Raw genomic sequence first — 27,101 nt, forward strand, 5'->3', positions numbered from 1 at the left:
ATTGTGTGTCTGTGTAATTCACCAAGCATTACGGCCAAACGTGAATATAGTCGACCCTGGAATGTGGAACGTCGTCTTAGGCCAGATTAAACCTACGCTCAAGACTCGCGAAATTGTCGTGCAAAAATTTTCACGACGTCATTTTCACAACGTTAATGTAACGATACATCTTCCGAGAAATTGTTACATTCTAAATTAGATCATATTTTGCGAACTGAACTTTTTCAGCCATTGTAAAGTTACAAAAGGGAGATTTTTTTATGCATAACAATAATAATATTAATGACTTCAACACATTCGATTCTTTGTTACAATATGAAGTAATTGAATTTTTTTTTTTTTCTGTTTTTATACAAAGCAATTGTTGAAGTTTATCGAATTCCAGGGAGTTTTACTGATAACTACTATGAAATTTCCTGATACACCATCGTATAGAATGATTTCATAAAACCGGTAAAACCCTTTTCAACATATGACGAAATTATTTGCTGCTGGATTCAGACGTAACGAGTAATTTCTTGAACAGGATGTTTAGCTGTCAGAGAAGTCTAGAAAACCGGGAATTATCAGGGAATTTACACACGTCTGAAAAAACCGGGAAATGTCAGGGAATTGATATATCATTGCCACTAGACAGCCTGTTCAAGTCAGATAAAGTTTTTTTTCAAATCAAATAAAATGACATTATCCGGCATAAAATCATCAATGAATCACGGTCTATGAATTTTTTTCTCCGAATCCGAACAACTTTTCTTTTTGTACCACACCTATTCGGGTATCGCAGAATTATATTATTTATATTTATTTCGTAGCCGTAATTTTTGAAGCGTAGAAATTGAGGTACCATAATACCACGGTTGATTACTATCTGTATAATGACGATGACGGTAAGAATTCTGAAGAGCCAGCCCACTGTAGGATATCTCCGCTTCGGGATATATGCATAGGGCATAACTCGGATTTCCTGGCTCGAAAATAGAAGAAAAATCTTTATATATGTGCAGCTGCGGCGTTGAGAACACGAATTAAAAGCATGCTGGAAGTTTGATGCCTGCATGCTTGCTTGCGCGGTTGTTAATTATGCACCCATCGATGTCGATTTCATAATTTTCTGTCGACTGGTTCACGTATAAGAGATGATATCGCATCCTCGCTATAATAATATTACATGAGAAATGCCGTGCAACAGGAAAGAAAACGATATTTCTCACACGTGAAAGAAAAAACGTTTATAAAAATCTTCAAAGTCTCGCGTCACAAGGTTCAACTTTCAAGTTCTAAAAAGTTTTTTAAGGAGATCCGATCATCTCTGAACGAGAACACAGCTACTTTATCACGATTATAAACAATATAAAAGCGAACGGGTCGATTCTGATTATCCCAGAAGCAACCGCACTCGTATAACTCGAATTCGTAAAAAAGTAGGCATAAAATAGAAATAAACTCGGGTATGAAGAGCCAGCCTTCAGACCACGGTACACGTTTCCGGAGATAATATGTGGCAGCGACTACTGATTGTGATTAGCTATACCCGCTTTTATAATTCATTCCTAGATTTTATGGGCTGGACGCCGCGCGGCGCGGGCGGCCCGCATCAATGAATTAGCTCGTTAATGAACAAGTGTATAATATCGCTTGGTTGCAGCCGACGCGAAGTTATCTTATGTATTTCAGGGTAGGTATACAATTATACAGCTATCATAGTTTACGCACACACACACACACACACACACATCACCCATGATCCACACGGATTACAACCTCTGGTGTAAATTTTTCTATTTTTCTATTTATTTTTTTATTTAATTTAATTTTTTTTTATTTATGTCGTACCCACATGCGTGTCCTGTAATATTACGTTTTCCCGCAAGACCAGCTCACAGAAAACGTGGATAAAACCATTTTCTCCGTCATTCTTGCAATTCCATGTAACAAAGCCTCCCGTATCTCAGACCACCTTCTTCTGGTACCTATACAAACACTTCGGCGATGCTTGAATAGTCGAATAAAGGATCAGATATTTCATTCGCGTGATCTGTCTGGAGACCGCAGGAAAAAACGGGTTAGGGTTACAAAGTACGAAAATCTTTAACAGAATTACAAAATGTTTATTTTATCAAATGATACTTATTTGTACAGGTATAACAATTGGTCAGGGACATATAGAAATACCAACGAAGAAAAAATTTATTTCCAGTTTTCAATTTCACACTAAATGATTTCGCAAAAATCAAAACAAAGGAATCTATTGATGCTAGAAATTCTACAAATCGTTATGATCGTTATGACGCAACATCACGTTATGCACAACTACGACTTGAACAAAATTCTGCGAAAAAATTTAACAATTCAAAAATAGACTCCGATCTTAGTTTTAGTAAAAAACTATGGAAGATGTGGGACAAATGGTTAAAGCAAAAAATGTAAAACAATACGCAATACATAAATGTGGTCTCTGAGACTCCGACGTGTTTTCAATCATTCTTCATTTTATTTGCACAAACAACCCTGATTCAAGCACGCTGACTTTAAAATTGTTCGTCAAAGTCGGTTCTGGGGTCAACTAGACCCCGCGTCAGTGATTAGAATTAACGATTAATCACGCTCGTTATTTCACACTCATATACATGCCGATTTACATGTGCTAAAAACCATGAGGCAATTAGGTATTATATGTCGGTTGCACTGGGTACTTAGAAATCCGGCGTAACTCGGTACGTGTGTGACTCCGGCGGCAGCGAGCACGTGTAATTTGCCGAGTACGCATATCATCGTTAGAGTTGGATATAATAACGATCAGCACATCGAATGTCTCTGTCCCGGTTCATCCTGAGCATGCGGCACCGTTCTCTCTGCAGCGATAAATTCATTCATTCATTTCTACTTCACCAACTCCTCCTCCTTCAGCATATTATCTCCGCTACTAGGCTACCTCACCTCAGGACTCACTCTCTTCTTCTTCTTCTTCTTCTTCTTCTTCTTCTTCTTCTTCTTCTTCGTCTTCTCTTCGCTCATACCTTACCAGCAGCCCGTTGCGGCTCCACCCGTGAATATTTTCGAATGCTTCTTGTGGAAAAACTATTAGACACATAACCGTACGCTCTTCCGGTCTTTTTGCTGAGCTATTCGAAACATGGAAAAATTTTGTAGATAATTTGCCGATATTTTTAAGAGTTTAGTCAGCGTTCGCACAAGTGTGCGATCCCCTTCCATTTTGACTTAGAAATATTGTTACATTTCCAAAACTATTGATCTTACCGTAACGAAATATGTACCTAGTCTAAAACTTGACCAGATGTTGTAACTATCCATAGGAAAAAAAAATCATCAAAATCGGTTCAATAGTTCCGGAGTTATAAGCGGACATGTACGAATAGACAAAAAATCTAACTTTTCCGGAACAACAAAGTTTCGAACGCTCGGAAAGCCAGTGGCTCAAAGTTCCGAAATGCAAGATTCCGAAAATTCAAGTTACAATAGCAAAGTTCTGAAAAGTAAAACTCCGATAGAGGAGAGTTCCAAAAAGTAAAGTTTCGCTAGACTAAAATTCCGAAAATTAAAATATACTCCGCAGCGTAGTTTACTCAACGAGTGGGTGTAAAAAATCAAAAAAACCGAAAATCAGAATGACAAGGATTCCGAATGTAAAAATATTGAAAATTTGAAACAAAGATAGATCAAACTGGTAAAATTTCACCAAGCCAGAATATTCACGGAACTGAAAATTTTTGCTCATTCGGAATTTTGATGTTCCAAATGTTTTAATTTTCTCATTTAGCACTTTCGAAACTTTGACTCGTCGGAGTTACGCCCTTTTCGGAACTTTGAATGTTGGATGTCGGACCATTCGAAACTTTGATGTTTCGTCATAGTTTGATTTCTTTATTTCAAGTTTCGCTGCATAAAAATCGACATTTGGCGCTTTTGAAACTTTCCAAATTCCGAATTTTAACCCCTAGTCAAATTTTTCACCCAATGCCAACAAACAGACAGCCGAAATCATACATCCCGCATTGCTCCACGCTCGAAACATACATTTGCTTATTTATCTGCTGACGTTGAACGGTAAGTTGCACAAAAAACACCACGCTAATTTCATAAGAACTAATCTGTACGGATGACGAATCTCACGTTCCTCATGAAGTCAGCAAATTTTACTACGAAATACTACAGCCAATATGCAATAAGTGTGCACATATTGTCACATCGTTTTTTTTTTTCTTTCCGTCTATGATCCTTTTTGCTTCTCATTGGCTCGAATAATCTCACGGCCGGCGAGTCTCTATCGCCTAAAACAATCCGGCAACTTTTTCTAACACGTACTGCGGGTGTGTCTACAATAAGGCATAAGGTAGGCACAGGTATACCTATATATAGAGATAGACACGTAGGTGTGCCCGACTGCACGAATGCAGCACTGCAGCAGCTGTGATGCATAACCGTCACTGAAACATCCGCAGCCTCTGTTTCTCTGCCGTGTACATATATTTATTTATACCTTTCTTCAATTGTTTATTTATATGTGAGTATATAGAAGAGGCGGGACGCGTCTTGCGGCGAGATATGCAATAAATGGAACACAAATTGAATTTCATACTTTTTTACCCTCGGTTATATACGACTGTGCAGCTTGTATGCTGCGGTTTGGACTTTGTATAATATATACAGGCCTATTTATTTACTTGATTATTATGATTTTCTCCTGAATGTTCGATAGATTCGTTGAAGGGACGAATAACCAGGTTTCCAAGCACTTTCACACAGACTATGATAACCAATGCCAGTGCAATCCTGAGTTTTAGTCTCTTCGTAAAAATGTCGAGTCACCTTCTTCTTCCTCAAATCCAAAAAACGTTTCAACTGTATATAAAAATAAAGAATATACTATAATATCTGTATTACCATAAGGGTGCGTTTCTATAATAACAGACCAAACAAACGTCGCATTATCACTTACCGCCATGTTGGATCAGTAGCACGGTTTATACCCTGAGAATTGATAGTTATCTCGACCCTTGCGCATAACGAGCCTTTCAAAACTCGATGTAGAACCATAACATGTAACACATCTGCGGCAACGTTCACACCTATCGATGTCACCGCTCGACGTTCCTTTTACGGTTGGTAAAAGACTTCAGTATACTCTACAATATAAGAAATGCGCAAGAATTGCATCAAGGGTCCTGAGTGGAGGAGAAAAAAAGAAAGAAACGCGCAGGTGACGAGAGCGTCTACAATGAGTATCAGATACGGAGGGTGAAATGAGACGAGAAGGAAAAGCCGCCAGACGGTGGGTTGGAAAACGGAGGAAAATACTCTGAGATGCCGGAACGGAATGAAACGGGATGAAAAGGAACGGAGAGTGGACAGGCGGTCAAGCCAACTTGAATATGAGACGGCCAAATATTAACGAAAACCTGGCAGCTGTTTCCTGTCAGATATCCAAGGGCAACCCCCAAAGGAACCACTGCCTCCTACCCTCTTCCAGACGACTTCGGTCACGATGCGAAGCGACGGGCAAAACCCACTGACGGACAAACCCTGTTCGGCAAAAGACAAAAGCCAGTTTCCTCCACCTTATTTTTACTTTTTTCCACATTTTCATGGTGTAAGGTATGGACGAATGGGGCGTTTTACTATGAGGATGAAGCTAGTAAAGTTAATCAGGCTGAAGTTGGTAACGTTAACGTAACGAAACCACAGAGTAAACAATCATCAGTATTGGGCAATTTTTAAAATGTATTTTCAAGGAGTTGGAGTTTCAAATTGCTTGTATATTTTGTTTATACTGGTTTACTAAAATTTTGACACGCCTGCTGAAGATGCGAAGTATCGTTACAGTAACGTTACTAACTTCATACTCATAAAAGTTAACGTAACGTAACGTCAGGTGAGAAAATCATTACTGTACGATTATAGAATGACTTTTAAGGAGTTAGCTTCTCAAAATATACATAAGTATGTGTTGTTTGATTATAATTTAGTAAATTTCAGACAGTCATAAAGGTACGAAGTAACGATATTTTCCTAAACATGCATCACTACGACAGCGTTACTAACTTTAACCTCGTGTTTTGAAATTTTACTTCAAAAGATGGTTGTAAAGTGTGGATCATATTGTTTGGAGATTATACTAGTTTATAGGATTCTTATTATAAACTAAAAACTTTAACAGGTGTAATTTCTGTTTGGCAATAATTGGAGTATAACACAGATAATTTACAGCAAGAATACAAAGCAATCTAAAGATTCAGTTTAGCACGTATTATTCTGTCATTTTTTTCAACACTTCAAACACTTTGCACTGTGCGAAGCGCGACGAGACTGTGCGATATATTTTTTTCTCCCATTCTTCTCTTTTTCTATGTTTTCTCTTGTAGTCGTTTTCCTTTTAGGTTAAAATAGCTGGAGAGGGACGAGTGCCTCGCCGAATTTTTGTCATTCTTCAAGCTTTGATCTTTTAGGCGAAAAATTCTTAGTGCTTGTAGATGTGCAGGTATAATAAGCGAAAGCTTAAACATTCGCATTTTGTACACGAATATCACACGTTTTTGTGTAATTTCCAACCTGCTGTATATATTTCAGAAGATTAATATCAGTCAAAAGTTTTTTACTTCGTGTCTGGAAACGTGTAGTTATAATAATAATAACAGAATGCTTGTAGAAAGATCCGCAGTGTTTCGTGATGAAAAGTAAAAAAAAAAAAAAAAAATGCCAGTAGGTGAGAATAATAATTTTAATAAATGAAAATCCCAACGAAATTTGGAGAGCCATCAATTCACCTTGACGTAAATTTGAACTGTATCGTTACATGTACCGATAAATTCATTCGTTACGGCAAATAATGCTGCTCTGAACTGAACAATCACCACCATTTACTTGGCCTTGCCGGATTTACTCGAAAATGAGAAAGAAACCGTATCCAAATATTTACGAAACCGTTTCTTTGTCTGCATAATTTCATCATTGTTCCTGTTTTTTAAACACAGATTCTTAAACTTCAGTCTGGCGTTCTAATGCGAGTTGATAAAAAGTTAATGAAATTCCGAGTGAAATTCGTAGGCACAGTTGACCCATAATTTCGTGCCATTATGCCTCATGATTTAGGGATAATTATTCACGACGAAAATAATATCCGAGTTATATAATAAAATATGTATAACGGTTTATTATGCGAACGAGTTAATTAATTAGCGGAATAAAGCTTTTTCTCCATTTCTCGATCCTCTTACCGCACTTTTATTAATCTAATTAACGGACCGTGGTGTTCGTTGATTCATTTTTATGCGACGTGGTTTTAATTTTAACAATATATGTATAATTTATGTTCTGTAGCGTGTTTGGAGAGGAAAATAATTTTCAGGAACTTTATACATATTATACAGACGCGTGTTTTATGTGTAACGAAAATAGCTTCGTAGAATCTGGCAAAGGATCGTTTTCTCAACAAACTGCAGCTATTTTATTCAGCTATATTTCCCCCCTTATTTCTTTATCGTTTATTTTAGTTTTGTTTCGTTTCGTTTTAGCTTTGTTCAATTCTCACGGAAAAGTTTTAGCTAACCGCATCGAAGCAATTCCGCGGTTCCCGACATAGCTGTAGGTATACACATAACACAGCGTATCTGCCAGAGAATCCTGAAACAGGGACAGTCAGACCCTGATGTCGGATCGGAATTCACCAGGACACTGATCGCGCCGATTTCTACCTGCGCGGTTACCTTTTCGACGAATGTTTTCCAAATTTTTACAAACTTGACAAAGGTATACCCAACCGTCATGAAAAAAAGAAAGATTAAAATATCATCAAGGAACCCTGACTGTATGAGATAACGGCCTTGTTCAATACTCTAGACATCTGCTTCATCTGATCCTGCATGCCGGGACAAATTTTTCAAATATTCCATCACTCTGGAAGACGAGGACACTGAGTTTTTATACTCAAAGATTTAGGTGTACACAATTTGCACACTGCGTCGTGAAATAATAATGCATAAAAATTTGTTTCGAAAAATTAGATCGTAATGTCATGTGATGAAGTTGTAGTTAGGAAACGTTCATAAACCACGTGGCTCATTTAGAAGGGTCGAGGGGGAGAGAATAAGCTATTTAGGTACTACGTGAGGGTGAGGGAGGTACTAAGGAGGCGACGTAGCTTTTATATTCTGTAAGGCTCTTGAAAACATAGCAATATAATTAGTCATATTCAATTTGAAATTTTAAATAACGCGCCAAATTGCGATGCCGATTGACTAATAACGCATGAGCAGCAAACTAGGCACTCGATACTTCCCCCACTCCTGCTTGACGTTCGCTGCAGTGTTTTGTTTTCCTGTCTGACACGCACTGACACGTCGTGGATGGGCAGTTTCGACTTAAACGTGCGTACATTTTGTCGAGACTCGTGCAATTTTAGTTAATTTCAGTTTTAAATTTAAGTACACAAGAAGTGTAATATCATTCACAATTTCATTATATCATAGGCTATTTCATGCTTATCGCGAAATTTAATCTGAATGGTTTTCAAAGCAAAAAGTTCAAGACAATGTCAGTAAGATGTGTAGAGCTTTTAAGGAGGGTACAAAATATTTAGTAATGTAATAAATTTTAATAGTACTCAAAAGCATAGACGTAGTAGGGTTAAAACATATTTAAAGTAGAGCCACGTGGTTTGTGAACGTTTCCTTACTGGCTTTAAAGCGGACCATGTTGATAGAAAAATCGCTTTTTGACAACTTGAAAACAACTGAAGAAGTTTAATTTTCAAATTATAATCTGTGTGTTAATTTTCTTATTTTAAGGTTTAATGAATTTTAACAATCCTGTAAAATTGCAGAATATAGAATTTTCGTAAAAATATATCATTACTGCAATAAGGGAGTAATTTTTCATTCAAACTTCAACCTCATCTTTATTGTTCTGGGTATATAAAATCAGAAAATTCAGCCCCTAAGAATATTTTTCAATGTAAATATTCAATATTCCATGACGCTGAAGAGGAAAGAATATAATTTTGGTTACTCAATGAATACGAATTTTTTTTTAGCTCTAATCAGAAAATCTGTTACGCATTACCATTCTTTCTGATTATATAATGACTGGTACTACATTTTCTAGTAAATAAATATTACGATAATTTGATACCGGTTTCATGAATAAATTGATGTTGAGGTCTTATTCGACTGAAAAACTGTAATAAACTAGAAAAAGAGATTGAATATTGCACAATAACCAAAGTGTACAGTATCGATATTTACAATCGCACTAAAAAGAGTTACTTGTACCTGACTTTCTTATAATTTAAACGTAGTTTCAACTATAACGATACCGATTTAACAATAATTTATGGAGCTGAAATTGGTAACGTTATTCTAACGATTTACGATTCGGGAACGATCGTTATTTCGCAGTTAGAGGAATGTCTGAAATGCATTAAATTATAACAAAATAAAACATATATAGATATTTTGAAAACTTTACTACTTCGAAATCACGATAAACTTGCATTATAGTGATCCTCCCACCCCCCACCAATGTTTCGTTACATCAATAACGCCACAAACTTCAGCCTCATTATAATTTTCTAGTAACTATAACGAATGAAATTTTTTCTCAACGCATGCCATGATGTTACAAGTTGGAGGCCGCTTACAGTTGTGTGTTCGCGTATCTTTCCCTCCCGAATTAAGTTCGTTTTTTTGCTTTCTCTCTTCCACCCTTCTTTCTTTCTTTTTCGTTCTCTCTTCTCTTTCTTATTTTAAATTCTTCTCAGCACTTTCAAAGCACCCGCAAACATGCGAGAGGAGGACTTCGTGTTGGTACAATACACATCCACGCATGCATCCAGACGCCAATGACGTGTGCGTGTGCAGCAGCAGCAGCAGCAGCAGCAGCTTGCGCACAAAAGAACGGGATACGTTCTACCTGTAGCTGTTCGGTCAAATTACACAGATTTCAAGCTGAAGCTGATAACTTCTGACCAGCTCAGCATCTGACCCTGTGTAGAAAAGGCATTTCGCACAGCTCCGAAGCTCTGCAACCCACGATGATCTTGCATGCATGCCTTATTCTTACTCACCACCTTATCCACTCGCCACCAGCTAGTGACCAGGTTCGCGTTTTACGGCCACCTGCGGCACCTGCCGTCTTCATTTTAACGCTTTATATATTTGTTGCGTGAGCTGCACGCGCACCGCTCACTGTTATTATACACACGAAAATAGAAGTAACGCCGAACTTTTTTACCATCGACAAAGTCGTCCGGATAATTTCTGCCACGGTCGGTTTTACTCCGCCATTTCCTTGGAAACAATGTATAGGTTATGTTATCGTAACGATTATCCAACTTTTTCCTTGAAAACAATGCATAGGTTATGTTATCTAAACGGTTATCCACCATTTCCTTGAAAACAGTGAATAGGTTATGTTATCGAAACGGTTATCCGCCATTTCCTTGAAAACAATGCGCAGATTAGGTTATTATGTAGTCAGAACGATGGTCAGATTTCGTTGCTTATAAACACCTTTCGGTGATTCGGTTTTATACTTGTTTGAGATTTATGTAATTAGCTGTCGGACTGTTAACTTACCTACTTGCGACAAGAATTCACCCTCTTGTGGTGAATCGCCGAAGCGGCGCACAACCCGAACGTCGTATATCCTCTCTCTTTTTTATCACTTGAGTAAAGAGAGCCCCTCAAGGCAACAATTATAGCTGTAAAAAGCTGCCGGCCGACGACCGCACGTATATACATACACACCTTATACCCACTGCGGCATCATATAAGGATAAGCGTTGCTGTTGTGAGAATTTATCGCAGCGAATTAATTATACGATTACATTAACAAGTTTTTTCCATCGGCGAAAATATCATGCGCGTGATCATAATATATACAAACCTCTGCAGTCTTCTGTAAGACATCGACTAGAAGAAAAGGATATACGCAAGATTTTTTATTTCCTCGAATATTTATTCAAATGGCGGGGTGAAAAATAGGGCGATCGATCGGATCGATAATATATCGGTCACAGGCACACACTGCGGGATATCCATTTCCATGAAATGATCTGCAGGCAATTTCTTTTCACTGGGCACGTATGTGTGCACATTTCGACCGCAATCATTTCTGGCCGTATATGTATTATATCCTCTTAGACCGGCGCCCGTCGCGATCAGACGACGAGCTACTCGAGACAGAGAGAAGAAGCCTATGGGGGAGAGGAAAGAGAGGAAAGCGAGAAGGAGAGAGAGTAATTATTAACGGACTGAATACGATACGGCGAACTCATACCCTCAAAGCGAGGTAATCACTCACCATTCTATCTTATCCGTTTTACCTCGGGGCCCGTTTGGGCAGTCGGTCCCCGCACTCTGTAAGTATATTATGGGTGCGCTATACCTGCGAGGGCGAGCGTTCGGCGTTTGGTCGGTTCGAGTCCCCGAGGATGGAAAGATGCACCTTTCCGATGGAGGAGGGCCCAGGAGGAGGCAGGCTGCCGCCCTTTCTGCCGACCATTCAATGGATGGGAATCCCATCCACCGATTCTCGAGGACTAAAACTGAAAATATATGGCTTCTTGCACAAGAGGGGAATCGGAAAGGTCTCCAGGTCTGCCTGCCTGCCTGCCTGCTTGCCTGCCTGCCTGCCCGTCTGCGTCACAACGGATTCTCTAAATTCTCTCCGATTCATTGTCGAATGAAAGCCGTGTGTGGCTGCGGAAAGAGGAGGTGGAGGAACTTTTGGCCCGGTAACGAAAAAGTTGCCATGTTGTGGGGATCAGGACAGCGTCTTTCGGATCCTGGCTAAGTCGCTTGTCTGTAAATCTGAAGCTCGCAGGAAACCGACACGCTTCGGATGATGTTCCTGGGTTCACAAAAGACCCTGAGAAAACATGAAACGAAGGGAAAACTGTCATCGACAGGGTTTTCGCATCGAGGGTACACGATGGGATCGTTATGCGGATCCATGACATAAGTAAGCTTACACGGACACTATCAAGCTTATAGATCTTGGATTCTGCTCAAATTTCTCCGACCGTTTCTTACTTGATCCAAGATGTGGAGTCCACAATGTGTAGTTTTATCTAATAGACCTTTTTCACTCCGGTTGCAATCGATTAACTTAGCAGCTTGATGTATGAAATGCTCTGAAGAACTTAAACTGTGGCGTGTTTGTGCCTTGAATATTAATTTCACTGTTCTTCGATAAAGTTTCAATGATAGGATTTTGTAGATTCTAATGTGATCAGATATATTCTTCCAGAGCAATAGTGAAAAGTGTTAAAGAATTATCGGTGAACTGATCTGCTCTCGGTTGATTGAGGGAGAACCCATTAGACGAAACTGCCCATCAGGAGCTATGTGTTAAGGGCTAAAGAAACACTTAAAAGTTTCATGAGAATCCACGATCAGAAGGCTTGATACTTTGCTTGTAAGTCTTAACGGATTCCTCGAATTCTCCGTGATTCATTGTCGAATAACATCTACGGGTGGATGAAGGAAGAGAAACTCTTGACCGGGTAACGGAAAAGTTGCCATGTTGTGAGAATCAAGACCGCGTCATTCGTACCCTGACCAAAGTCGGTCGTCTATGAATCTGAATGTTGCAGGCAGAAGATCCGCTTCGGAAAATATCTGACTGAGCTCACAAAAGCACCTGAGAAACCATAAAACTGATGAAAATGTTGCACTCGCAGTGTTTTCCGCACCAAGGGTAAATTATGGGACCGTTATGCGAGTCCATAACGCAAATAGGCTGATCTCAACGGGATTTTAATCGTCTACCATAGCACGAGCAGCATTCCATACAGCCGAGATAGGTAGATCTGTGCGTTTAAACCCGGTGTTTGGAGCCGGGCTGAATACAGGGATGAACCGACATGATCGTCATGACGCTGCAGACATAAGTGCACCCAACCTGTAATTTACGAAAAATGTCGGGAGGATAGGCTCGACCGTCCGGATGACATAGACCCCGCAGAACGGGAGGGACATCGGCTCACGAAAATTCTTGCGAAGGCGTAGAAAAGACGAGGGTTTCGGTCTGCAGGTAAGCGATGTATCTGGGCTAGTGCGAGCCGAACCACCCCGCCGGGTTCGGACAAAGAAAATGCCTCCGGCACCGTTAGGCCCATTCCAATAGGTCCGTATACACCGATATATCTATGTACATGTCTCGGGAGAAAGAGAAAGAGCTCTGGATAAATACCCTCGAGGCCGACTTCTACATCTCTCCTCTCTCATGGTATACCTTGGCTAGGACCCAGCCGTTCCGATTTCTATACATTCTGTTCCTTCGCTCTATTCAGTCGAGGGTTTTCATCGGCACCCCCAAATCCTCGTCATGCAGAGACCCCGTCTGCAGCAGCCAAACTCGCCGTCCTTCTACAGCACACTTTTCCGCCGTCAGTTCTCCCGATCCTCGACGAAATGGTCAAACGTATAGCGTGTTCATCGGATGATGATCGCGCACTTCGCATCCACTAGTAAGCCTCCTTCAGGGATCTCAAATTCCTCGAACGGCTGAAGAAACTTGTACGGTCCTTGCGACTGTGGGAATGAATTCTTACTGCATGACGTGATTTCCCATTGACTTTAGATTTTCTCAAAGTTGGACACGTTCTGGAACCGTAAATTTATTCTATAAATTACATTCGATTTTTTTGGTAACTATTCTATGCACACCTTCGCCTGTTGGTCACGTATAAAGATGTACAGTAGATGTTGTCGGCTGTGTGGAAAGGACCTATTAATTTTTCCTCTAACCGTGTTGGCTGGCAGGTCGATGTTGACCAAAAAACCGACATCCATAAACGGGCAGGAAATGCGGGATGAAAAACGGGGCGGAGTTATTTGAAATGTGAACACTTGCCAAGCATCACGTTAACGTGCAGTAGGTATAGTCTCTTCGTTACTTTTTGTCTCGGAGTACAACACGTGATGAAAACAAGGTTGTTACAACCTCGCGGAGAACCAAGAGAGAAGTCAGGCCAATCCTGAATAAGGTGTTAACAAAAAGACAGAAAAGTGCAGAGTGCGCAAAATAGCCCCGAGTCGTACAGAATGCGGACAATTATGATACGTCTAGTGCGTTCATAAAACAGGTTGAAAAGTCGACGCCGATATTCAGCGTTCTAGTTACGAGCCGACGGTCGACGAGAATTGTCATATGAAACAGGATAAATTTGGTTACGGAACGAGAGATGTAGAAAGCCGGAAGATGAGGAGATGGGAGGTTGGTTGGCACGGTGGACTATTTCTTTCAACGGTCCTCTGATCTCTGATCTCTGATCTTCCGCTGAGCTGACACTTCGTCCACCGATTTTAGTGCCCGAGTCCCACGGCCGCACTCGCTTCGTTTCAGAGGAAAGTGCATGGACTGGACTGCGGCAACATGGTTCACATGCATCACGAGCGGAGAGACACACTCTCACACCTGACAACCATCACACCCACGTTTATCTTAGTGCCGGTTCACAACCGGCCGAGCTTTTAATAGGTTGGTAGTACGCAGCCACAGCAGATGCGGCTTCCAGATGAAAACGTACATGCATACGTCGGTTGTTTAACTCCAATGGCCGAGTTCTAAAGCTTAACGAGGACATCTTAGTCGTGGCTTATGCTTCTGCAAAATTTCCCTTCATCGAGAGGCAAAGAGAGATGAAAACTAAACGACTCGGAGGAAGATGCGGCAGTTATCGTGTCGCTTGAAACATTGAGAGGAGAAATCCGTGAACAAGATCAGGTCCTGACGATCGTCGTAACATCCCGATGAAATCCTGAGGTTATCATGAAACATCCGACTGAACTAATTCTTCATCACTACGCGACTAAGATAGTGTGTTGTGACTGAACGTGAAAGTGCTTGAACTATTGGTGTTGTTAGCTGTTTTCTGAGTCGGTGCAGAACGGAACGTTACACGAGATTTCCGGCAAACGTCATCAAGTAACAAAAACAGCCCTGTAGTTCAAAAATAATTGTTTTCCCAGTGGATATTGCGGTGCAGTGAAACGAAAAAGGAGCCTAGGGTGTGGGAGAATGAAGTCGTTGAGGTTATGGATCGGATGACTTTGCATGTGGATGTCTCGTCGTCGGCCGTGTCTAGTCAGTGGATGAAAGAACCCCTCTATCTATGTATTACGTATACATATGCGCGCGTTATTTGTACATATGTATTCAAAGGGAGAAGGAAGGGGGTGAAGCAGAGTGACAGGGGAGAGAAGCCAAGAAATATGATAAATATTTAAAGTTAACTAATAATAACAACGGAGTGGCAGCCGCCCGTCTAATGACGAAAGCTTGAAAGGGAGCCGCCTGAAACCCGCACACGGGTACATCATGTTTTATATAACTCTTCGCCACACGTAAGACGACGCCAACCACGCCTGTAACAAGAAACCGTAGCGCCCCGCGCATTGTGTTCAATTTGAGAAACTACAAACAAAGTAGAAAATGGTCACATACCGCTATTGCGTTGCGTGTTGAGATAAATCGTGTGAACAAAATTGACGAAGACATTTCAAGCATTCGCAGAAAATCACGTTTGTAAGTCATCAAAATTTGTCTAAGGGTTCAACAATGGCGTGAGAACAAACGGACGAATTTGAGATTACTTTTGCAATGCGCGAATATAACATGGTGCAAGGGTGTTCTTGACATTGGCACGAGACTGTGTATTATTATACATACCTTATACTGTGGCAAATGCTTCACGAAGCTAATTACACTGTGTATAGATATAAACAGAGGATCTGTAAAACATTTCGCGTTTTTAATTTCACGGATGATAATTCAAGATTAACGAGATTAATATATATAGATACCGGCTCGTATGAGTGGTCAAAAAACGATCATCATTATTTAACGCTCGATCAGCTGGTTTCTTTTCCACCTTATTTTTCACAGTTCTCCTTGTGGCGCTCCTTTTTTCTTTTTGATCGCTTTACATACAGCATATTATCCCTTTGCACCATCTCTCCTGGTGAAAAATGAGCTGTAGTGTTTTCTAGATTCTTTTACGCGAGTCTGCACCGTGTAACTCGGGTTAACGAGGATCGGCGGTAAAGGTCAAAACAAGACAGCGAGATGAATTGATCGTTCTTGTTTTGTATTTGCTTCGTCACGATTATACTTTTAAAAATTTCATAATTATCAATAGTATAAAAAAAGAGTAGAAGCTACACTTGTCAAAAAACGTGTGTAATTATACGTTATGAGGTTATTATAAGTAAGCTAAATCCTCAAGGGGCAGAACTTTTTCGTTCGATTTGCTTGACGCACAGACTAGGAGGAAAATAAATTCGAAACGGGACTGACACTTCACGATTTACCTGCCATCCCAAGGAGAACGGAATGGAGCCATCCATGCATCTCTTTTCGTCAAAAATCGCCTGTGAAGCGGGACAAATTTTCACTTCGCGTTACAATGTTCAGAACGTAGTTCCGTAATGTATGTATTGAGAATCACGCTCCATACCTTGACCACAAAACATTACTCACGAGACTCGTACAAGTAGTTGTATAATCTCTTGTAAGAGTGTATAAACCTATCTATGATCGGCTTTCTTCTTGTATCGTTTACTCTTATATTTGTTCTTTTAATCTCGGTGCCGATCTGACAACGGCAGCGACTGTCGGCTTCGTTATACCATCGGTTTCACATTCTTACGCTCTGAACTTATTTAATCCGCAAGAAGCCCTAAAAAATGCGCTAAATGGCGGACCTCGCGCGTGAAATGCGCCGATAGTTATACGGTGCAGTGTGCGTGTGAAAGTTGACAATATATTTTTTTTTCATTCGTCTTTTCACTCTCACTCTTCTCTTTTTTCTCCCTTCTCAAACGATACCAACAACACACCAAGCCCGTCTCTGGTTTTCTTGTTCATTCTTTATTTTCACTTTCCGCTATTCGTTTGCTACTTTTAACCTTTTACTCTTTCACGTGTCTTTGAACGCGGCTCGCTTTGATATTCATGCCAGAATCTCCACTTAGCGGTGCCCTCTCGCTCCCACCATCGTCTCCCCGACGGGATCCATCCCTCTCGCGACGTCGCGACGCTGGCGTTCCTCGACGTCTCTGATGCCTCCTATTTCCAGCCTACCTGCCACCGTCGCCTCTTCGCCGTCCTCATCCTCTACCTCGCGATTCGCTTGGATAATGAAAAAAACAAATCAGAATGCAAGAGCAACAATAATGACAAAGAAATAAGGAGCATCGGTCTGCCTCGAAGTATGGCGAATTAGATAATGACGCTTGCACGAGCATCGACAGACCCCGGGGGAGTTTTACGGGATTCAGAGGCCGTGGGAGGGTCACGCCCACGTTTCGAGATTTCAATTTGCCGCTTCCCAGTCCCAAACGTCGATGGTGTGTATCCCCATGCAGTTCGTTCATCTCTTTCCCCGGCGCACACACGCTGAACATGAACACACCCACGGACGCTCCTGCACACTCCCCATACCCAAATTGTACCCTGATGGTACGGAGGATGGACGGACATGTGGTGCGCGGCGATGATCGACCATCCCGCAGTGTTGTAAGTTACAACACGCGTCTCGATATACAAAACGAAACTTTCGTACAAACCCGTAGACCTTCCCACACCTTGACGCTCGGTTATGTATATACCTACATACCTTCAAGTCACCCAGCTGCACACATCCTCCGGTCATCGGATTGGGCGGACATTATAATGTCACACGTGTGCAGGACATGCACTTGAACACAGTGTGAGGTATGCGGAGGGGATTCGGCACGGCGAACCCGTCCCGTGACGGAACGAGCAGTACTGCAAGAACGGATATTATAGGGAAACGTTAATTTGTCGAAAGCCTCTCAGCCTTCCAATTTTCAAACCTGTAACACGCCCACCGACGCGATTGCTCGCTAATGCCTCTCTTCTCTTCTCTTCTCCGAGCATGAAGGGCAGCTAGAGTTCCCCTCCTTGACTCGACTCGCGTATACCACACGACCGGTCGACCAATTCGGAGAGAGTCCCGAGATGCATATATATATATACGTACCGTTCGACGTGCCTCGCATACTTCCAGGGCGATACAGCCCCGCGTCCATTGCGGAAGTAGAGAATATAGGCATGCTCGGTAATACCTTAACTACTATATTGCAAGCGACGGTAAGTACGGGTTGTGTCCGCGCTGTACCGGTAACGAGGTGACCGTCGGGTAATTTGGAACCGGTGAATTTCTGGCGTGAAAAAGAATTCCCGGTCCTTCGTGAGTTTTGTTCTTTTTTTTTTTTTTTTGTTTATACCCCCAATCTTCACCGTTCCACCCGCCGAACTTGGCTGTCTAGCTACGCTTATATACGCACAGCAACGTTCCGGATATTCCTCTGGTCTCTAGGCTAGGCCAGACTGGAATGGTAATCTGAACCGATAAGGTCGTCCACGAACATGAGCTCGGATATGCTTCTCGCTTCGAAGACCTACTACCCTTCGAGGGTACCGTGGAAATGCCTTTTTCCCTTGTCGTTCCACTGTGAAAAATAGTGGTGTTAACCCTAGAATAGTTCGCTTATTTTTTTTTATTTTACTACCTTACTTTACACTGGGGCACAAACGTTTCCGGCGCGTTCGATCACGATTATCATTGGTATAAATGGAGGAACATTTTTATTTTCTTCTTTCTTCAATGAGGAAAACGATGGTATCATTGAAAAATTTTGTAAAATTTGAACCAACTTGAATCATTGTTGGGTTCCCGACTTAATTTCAAACGATCCCTACTTTGGCGAAAGATTTAAATCACTGTGGGATTCAAACGTACTCCAGTGTACCATTCTCGGGTTAGAAAACCGGAATACTGTCAATGTGTACCGTGTTTCGTTATCATGCACCTATTCAACGGTTGGAAGTAAAACTGCGTTTCGGTACTGATCAACCACACAAGTTTTGCTTATGTGCTGTGAGAAAACACTTCATGAGATAACATGACCGCCGTTCGGACTCTGGAAATTCCATATGGCCATTTCGAGCATCAAACGGTATTTACCGTCAAACAATCCGGTGTTGCCTGACAAGAAATTATAACCTTGTACAACGTATAGGAACGAAATAAGCAGTACGTTAAACGTGATTCGAATCATGTCCGAGGATAAACGTGGGATCCTTTCCGTTCAGCGTTGAGAGAAGTGTATTTTCCACGTATGCGCGTGTACTTCCCTAATAATCTTATCAACAGCCGTACATATATATCGACGCTATGTACACGGCTAGGTCTTGTTGATGTTGCCTATCTCTGACGCTGCAGGAACCACGTATTGTTCCTCGTCACACACGTTCTGTGTAATGGGTATACACACCTAGTCGGGCGTTTTCCCGCCCGCGACGTAGCTCGTCGCGTCTGTGAAGTGCGGGAACCGGAATAAAAAATATTTCTGGGGTGCCCGCCGACGACTACAGGATACCCATACGTCCAAGGACCAAGGGCCCGGACCCTTGGCTCAACTCACAGCGGCGAAAAAGAAATGAGAGCTAAAAAATAACCGGTTGTAGAAAGGAGAAGAAGCAGTACCATATTCTGATCTCAGGGGCAGCAATCTTGCCGCTCTCGCTCCGACTTGATGTTTCTTGTTTTTAACTTTTTTTTTTTTTTACTTGTAAATTTAGTTCGTTCTTATTTTCTATTTTCGTTATCACTTATGCAGTCCGCCGATTCCGAGTCACCGCGTGTATTAATGCTAAGATCGGTTTTAACCCACAGACTTTCATTCACATTGGCCTGCAGAGCTTTTATCTGATACTCTTTCGTCTTTTGTTTCCAGATTCCGCATAGACAACACGGATCACATAATTGACGTGAACAAGAACAACGCGGCGTTCGAGTTCGATCAGGTCAACATAATATGTCCTGCTTATCCACCCGGAACGTATGACGATGATGCCGAGAAGTACATCATCTACAACGTAAGTTCGTCGTTACCTTCACTTACAACTCTGAGATTCCTAAGTCCGTCATTCAAAAGTACCTTTGAGAACAGTGGCACGTTATTCCAAAATAAAATTTCAACTCGTGTGTAATTTAGTTGAAATTTAATATTAAAATTTGTAAATCTCATTCAAACAGTCAATTTTCCCCGATCCATTCCAATAGAATTCAAGTAAACAGTCTTCCTAACACATGATCTACACTACGAGTTGCATTCTGTCATTCCCAGACTATTTTCGATTTTTCTAGCCTGTCTTTTTCGTCCTGTGTTTTTTCTATGTTGTAAAAAAGTATCTATAAATCACTTCGAAAGATGCAAGATATCACACAGCATCACATACTTGAACAATGTACGAACTGACGAAACTCAGAGGTTCGTAACGTTGCGACGTTGTCAGATGAAGGAAGTTTTCCTAAAATTTTATCACCTCTTGGGTAAATAATTCGTGTATAATCAGCACGGATCAAAGTCTGCATCTGCAGTCGGTGGATATCTGTCGTTGTACAATTCCAGCGTCAATTTCAAATTTCAGGTGTCAAAAGAGGAGTACGAGACGTGTCGGATAACGAATCCGAATCCGCGGATAATCGCGATATGCAACAAGCCCAACAGAACAATGTACTTCACGATAACGTTCAGGCCCTTTACGCCGCAGCCCGGAGGGCTCGAGTTCCACGCCGGCAAAGACTACTTCTTCATCAGCACATCGTCTAAGGATGATTTGCACAGACGCATCGGAGGACGATGCACAACCAACAACATGAAGGTCGTATTCAAGGTCTGCTGCGGAAACGAAGCCGACCAATCCTCCTCTTCTTCGGCGCGCAACAACTGTACGTTTTCGTTCGACAAAGAATCATGAATCCAATGCCAGCAGCTAAATGCACCCAACTTTTTGAGAACATAGTAAAATCGCTCTGGAAGGTTCCACGCCTAAGATTCTGAGTCTCACCTTTTCATGGGTATTGACAAGGTTTCGGTCATTGCAGGGCTTGAATACCTTATTTCAATGAAATCAAAAAATTTGGCTGCTGACTTCAACTCGAGTAAAAACCGTGGACGAGTACTTATCCATGTTGTCTTGTTCCCAGCCGTCGCAGTGACAAGCAGCACCGTTTCGACCAGCAGCTCATCCAGCACGGCCGGAGGTGCAGGACTCGTTCCTCCCCCACCCAGTGTGATGAAGGGCGGCGAACGGTTCTACCCTGGAACCAACGTCTACCATAATCATGACCACAATCAGCCGCAGCCAACAATCGTCCCCCCAACCCTCCAGGAAAACGTTCCCAACTCCCCTTACCCAGGGCATCCCCACCCGCCCGAGCAGCCACAGCAGCCCACGCTTTACAACGGGCCACCGTCGTCCTCGCCACCGAAGACAACGTCGACGCAGAAGAAGAAGAACAGTAAGTTGCACATATCGTTAATTCGACGTAGAGTATCAAGGTCAGGGCAGCTCATGTTTTAACATTTGTGCCAAATGTTGGCAAAAACAATCGTCGTAAAACCTGCAGGAGGTAGGAAAATATTTAGAGGTGGCTGCCAATTATCGAAATATTTTTTATTTATTTTTATGTGTACGCCTTACGGACTTATACATATATTTATAGTTGTTTATTTTCTTCGTATTATGTAGTCTAATTAATCATCGTTTATAAAAATTAGTACTGAAAACAAAATAGGGACATTGAGTTGGTGTGCTACTCCTCTTTCGGGTAAAAGACGAGAACAGCCAACTACGGAATTGTTAGGCCCAGTTTGCCGTTGATTGGCGAATGATTAATTGGACCACGAAACGAAAAAAATAATCTAACATATGTTTAAGTCCGTAAGGTGTACACATGAAAATAAGGAAAAAGTACTTCCATAATTGGTACCGACCACTAAATATTTTCCTTTCTTCTCCAAGCTTATGACAATTGTTTTTTCCAGTATTTATCACAAATTTTTCGAGTACCATCTTAAGAGAAAAAAAAACAGTTAAAAACGAGCCACCCTTCAAGGTATTTTCAGCTTGTCGTTACGTGACCGAATTAAGAGTTTATTACAAGAATCTGGATAATCTTCGATAAAAACTTCGGATCGATTTGGAAGTTTTCGTAAAATGATCATGCCACTGTCGGAAAGTGTGCTCTGGTTGGACATGGTTAGTAAATATCGGCTCAGATTTCTTGTATATTTATGTCACTGCGAGACGGAGTTTGAGGTTATATTTTTGAAATTATTCCGTTATCGTAATAATTTATCAGTCTTAGCTAACCGCAGCATACTTTTTAATGCTAGAACGATCACATTACAACAAATTGTAAATCGCATCGATGATATTCGAGAAAATGAGATGGATTCTTGTAAATATTCTCATATTGGTCGCGTGAAAAAACTAGAAAAAGAGAATCTGAGCAAATTCGAGTAGCCTAAGCTATCAACTAATTAAGAAAAAATTTCGTAATTAGAACGCTTAAGATAAATAAACTCTGCCATTTTTCATCCGATTCTCATGTTCTCGGTCTTATTAAATACTTCTTTTGTCTTTTCCTAACCTAACTTTTGATTCGTCCGATTCATGATTTCTTACAGTGAGGAAGCTGTGATCATTTTTGAAACCTTATTCACCCTTTCAAGAAGGGTTATAGTGCCGTATACCCTCCCTTATGTACAATGATAATCAGTCATTTCAGCATTGTTCATGAAATTAAGTGTTATCTTTGAGCTTAGAATCAACGTTAGTTGATTCAAAATGACTGTTACAGAATGATGATTCTTTTGTTAGTTGCTACATCACAACGGTACGGAAAATTTTAATTTTTGTCTCAAATCACTATTACATTACACTTTCCTAACCCTAACCCTGTCACATGGGGTCTTTCGCATCTTAACCTGATTTTGGCGATTTTGAGTGTTCGATAAATTATGAAAAAATTGGAACACATTCTGTCAGGCGTCCAGTCGAAGATCCAATGGTTAGTTTACTCAATCATTCATTTACCAGGAAACCGCGCGCCTTCTTGTTTACAAAATATAAACATAACAAGAAATCACTCGAGCACAAAAGACCTTGTCACGTGAGTTCTAAAGGTTAACTTTACTCGCCGTCTTGAAAAAACCGTTTAGAACGACGATACGTTTTTTTTTTTCTCATTTGAATACTTTCCCTCCGCCATGTTGGATTCGCGGTACTAAATTCCGTAATTTCGAAGTCAGGTTGATAATTCGATCAAAAAGGAGTTACGAACTGTAATTCTCCCGTCTTGAAAGGGTCAATAATATCTTTGTATTAAATTGTCGTTACATCGAATTCTAATCAATATTCTTCTCTTTTCCCCCTTTTCGCAGAGGAGTATTCAAACCATCCGAACGAGGTTGTGAAGAACGAGGAGCTTACGTACAACGGTGCTTCTCGACATTATTCGGTATCATCTTCAATAACCGGTAGCGTCGCGACGCTGGCGTCGCTGCTGCTGTCGTTATACGCGCCCGTAATATATATACCGGCGATACCGCTTCGGTGAAGAAGTGCAACAAGAGCAAGCGGATCTGCGCGAAGAAGCTGCATCGGGAATTAGCGGTTTATATAGGAAAGCAAAATGTGCGCCGCCCCTCTTACCTATACTGTGATTGTTTCGATAATTAATTAATTAATTAATTTATGTAAATACATATGTGTATGTGTATAACGCGTATGTATACATATACATATATGCGATCCGTTGCCGCGGGGAGACGCGCGGCGTGTATAAAAGAAAAAAAAAACCCTACCGAATTTGAAACGAAAAGTGGTCGAAGGAGAGCAAAGGGAAAAGAAAAAACGAGTGAAAAAATTAAAGAAAGGTGAATCGTTGTGACGATATTTATGACGGGATAAAAAGGAAGAGAGAAATTACAACGACGGGGGACAATTACCCTCCATCCCATGACGCACCCCCCCCCCCTCCCGCCCCCCTCGTTTACGGACACGAAACAATCTAGATTCCAGGCAACCAAGACGGCACGCGGCGATGTGACAGAGATAGGGATAAATAGAGAAGGGGATATAACGAAGATGAGACACACACACACAGAGAGATAAAGAGAGAGAGAGAGAGAGAGGGAGAAAGAAACCGTTTACACTGATTAAAATTAATATGGAGATAAAGGACAACGATGTAATACATAAAATAACGGAGAAAAAATGAAAGCCATATTACTATTAAATAATATTATATATGTATATATATATACATATACATATACGTATATGTACATACACGCACATGTTATCAATCGTAATATGTGTGCGCAGTATATAAACTATAGATATGTATACATACACATATATAGGTACCTAATTATTATTATTATTACAATTACTATTATTGTTATTTTTATTATTATCGATATCATAGACTACTGAGATTGTAGCCGTTTGTTGGTTGTCCTATTAATTATACATGAACCTTTACTATAACAAATCCGACGACCTTAGGTATTTATTGAATATTGAACAAAAAAAAAAAGAAATACATGCGTATGGATATACATGTGTGATGTATATACGTATTATATGTATTTATATTTGAAGAAACAGAAATGTGAAGAAGAAAAAAAAAAACAACAAAAAAAAAAATTTACACTCAACCAAGCTAACAAATAAAATGAACGAAAATTATGTATGTACATTGATTAGAAGAGATAGGGAGGCCAGGAATCTGCATGAAATAGATTTCTCTGCTTTTCCGCGGTAAAACGAGAACGGTTTTTGTGTGTATGACGAATTATTCTATGTGTATAATGTAGGTAAATATGTAGATAAATATTGCATACATGTATATACACATATATTACACTATTGTATGTGTTAATGTAGGGTTGGGACCCGTATATATACATATATACGCAGTGATGTATACCTATATGTATCATGTATTATATATTTGGACTTTCGTTAGATCAACTCTCTCGGTTTCATTTTACTGCGTAATAGTTTTGCAGTTTCCTTGTATTTTTTTTTTTTTTTTTTCACACAATCGTTTTTCACCTCTCGGTCACAACGAATCGAGTCCCGGTGCGGATGGAAATGAAATAGAAATAAATCGGAAAAAAAACGATACTGTAATAAGCACGCGTGTAAATAAACTCCCCCGACGAATATATGTATATGTATTCGCGATGGCCAACATGCGCGGTAAAAAACATACAAATAGAGTAACAAGAGTAAAACGGTGGAGAAAAGAGGCGAGAGGGTGAGGAGAGAGAAATAATTATGGCCGCAACGTGAAATGTTCCGCAATCGGAACGGTGACAATGAAATAACTCGTAGTACGTGATGTGTAATTGATTGTTACATATATTGTCCGCAAGTTCTGTGCAACTATAATGCATAATATACACTTTATCTAAGAAAAAAACGACGAAAGTTACACGAAAGGAGTCTAGAGAGAATTGACAAAACTGTCAACGAATAAAAAAAAAAAAGATTCTTTTAAGAGTTGATAATAAATAATTTAACAATGAATCTCTGATATCACACGACGCGATACGAATTTACAAAATGTAATCATGAACAAAGTGAAATGGGAGGAGGGGATGGCAGCAGCAGCAGCAGCAGCAGCATCACCGATGAAAATTTTGTATCATAGTTGTACCATATTAAACTATTGGATATATATATATATATATATACGTATCTACGATATCTATATATATATATATACATATAAATCTGTATTATATTTATTATCTATGATTAATAATTGAATATTAAATATTGAATATATACATACGTATAATTAGTATTCTACGAAAAATACTACATTCGATATGACGATATAACATATACATGCATACAAACATACATACACACATACCTAGGTACATACATTTATACTTTAAGAATATTCTATATACATACTAGTGAAATGAAATTCATTTAGAAAACAAATGAATAAATGAATAAACGAATAAATAAATATAGAATCTGCAGAAGGCATAATGCAGGATGAACCCAAATTATGTGTACGTTGACTAGTTCATGCCTATAAACGCAATGTTTCATCACCGCCGGCGTGTCACAAAGTGTGCACAGTCACCGATTCTGAATAGACGAATAAAAGTTTGTCGAAAAAGATTTTCGTAATTTCCATTTATCGTAAATTTCATTGAAATACCGTGCAATTTTCGTTTAATAAAAAAACCATTCGGTAACGGCAAACGACAATTTTGTGACTACGTACACACGTAATTCGTGAACATCCCGCTGTTCGTAACATTCACGCAATACACGGTGTTATAATAAACAGTGATTGCTACGTGCGTTTTCTTTTCCCTTATTTTTCTCATTCTTCTTTAAATCACTCATCGGCTCAGCGATAATCCTCACTTCTTCTCTTTCTCACGCAACTACATCTGACTTGTGACAAAAACCGATACGAGTCATTTGAAGACTAGAAATAATCCGACATTCATACACACATATATATATATATATATTTCGTTTGTACATATACATTATGAATGCAATAATTGACCATTTATTTTTATTCGTGCTACCCTTATTTATCATTATTATTATTATTGTTATTACTATTATTATTATTGTTGTTGTTGTTGCTGTTGTTGTTATTACCACCGCGGTCGCATTTAGTATAACTATTGTTATTATTATTTTGCATAATTTTTGTTGCCATTGTTACAGCTATTTTCACCAGTGCGGATAATAATTGAACAACTAGTTGCTACCTTCACGTATGTAGGTTGAAACTGAAGGAATAACATGACGAAAACAATCGAGGATCGTTCTCGACGATTCTTATGCAACACGCGATGAATTTGAAATCTACGGGAACGAAGCTTTGGATGATGATATATATTATAGACTGAAGTTTGTTCCCTCGAGTTGCGAAGATATTCATGACGATAATAATAATGATGATGATGATAATAATAATATTAATAACAATTGTTATAATAGTAATTATTATAGAATTAGAATTGATACCGATATACATATTTGTAACAATTGATTGTATATATTGGAGAATTAATTTATACGGACGTGTTGAAAATTGCGCGATTCGATTTTCGAGGTTATGATACCGGCTGTTGACAGTCACTTAGACTCCACATCATCATCCGTTTAACCTTCAAATATGAATGCAATTCGGAAACTCGGAAAGA

At 40.0% G+C, this 27,101-nt stretch overlaps 1 protein-coding gene across 3 annotated transcripts in view; it reads left to right on the forward strand.

The window, feature by feature from the left end:
* Positions 1–25,413, forward strand: part of LOC124304626 (ephrin-A5) — a 440,201-nt gene extending 414,788 nt beyond the window's left edge. For 2 of the 3 annotated variants that reach the window (XM_046763106.1, XM_046763105.1), the window contains 4 exons: positions 19,785–19,926; positions 20,482–20,782; positions 21,041–21,355; positions 23,283–25,413. In XM_046763106.1, the coding sequence (XP_046619062.1) occupies positions 19,785–19,926; positions 20,482–20,782; positions 21,041–21,355; positions 23,283–23,458 (934 nt within the window). In that variant the 3' untranslated portion in view covers positions 23,459–25,413. Of the gene's footprint in view, positions 1–17,411; positions 17,539–19,784; positions 19,927–20,481; positions 20,783–21,040; positions 21,356–23,282 lie in introns of those variants that run through there. The other variant, XM_046763107.1, reaches the window with a different exon arrangement.
* Positions 25,414–27,101: the final 1,688 nt, after the last annotated feature.

Source organism: Neodiprion virginianus, chromosome 5 (assembly GCF_021901495.1).
Source record: "Neodiprion virginianus isolate iyNeoVirg1 chromosome 5, iyNeoVirg1.1, whole genome shotgun sequence".
In the NCBI taxonomy this organism is placed as follows: domain Eukaryota; kingdom Metazoa; phylum Arthropoda; class Insecta; order Hymenoptera; family Diprionidae; genus Neodiprion; species Neodiprion virginianus.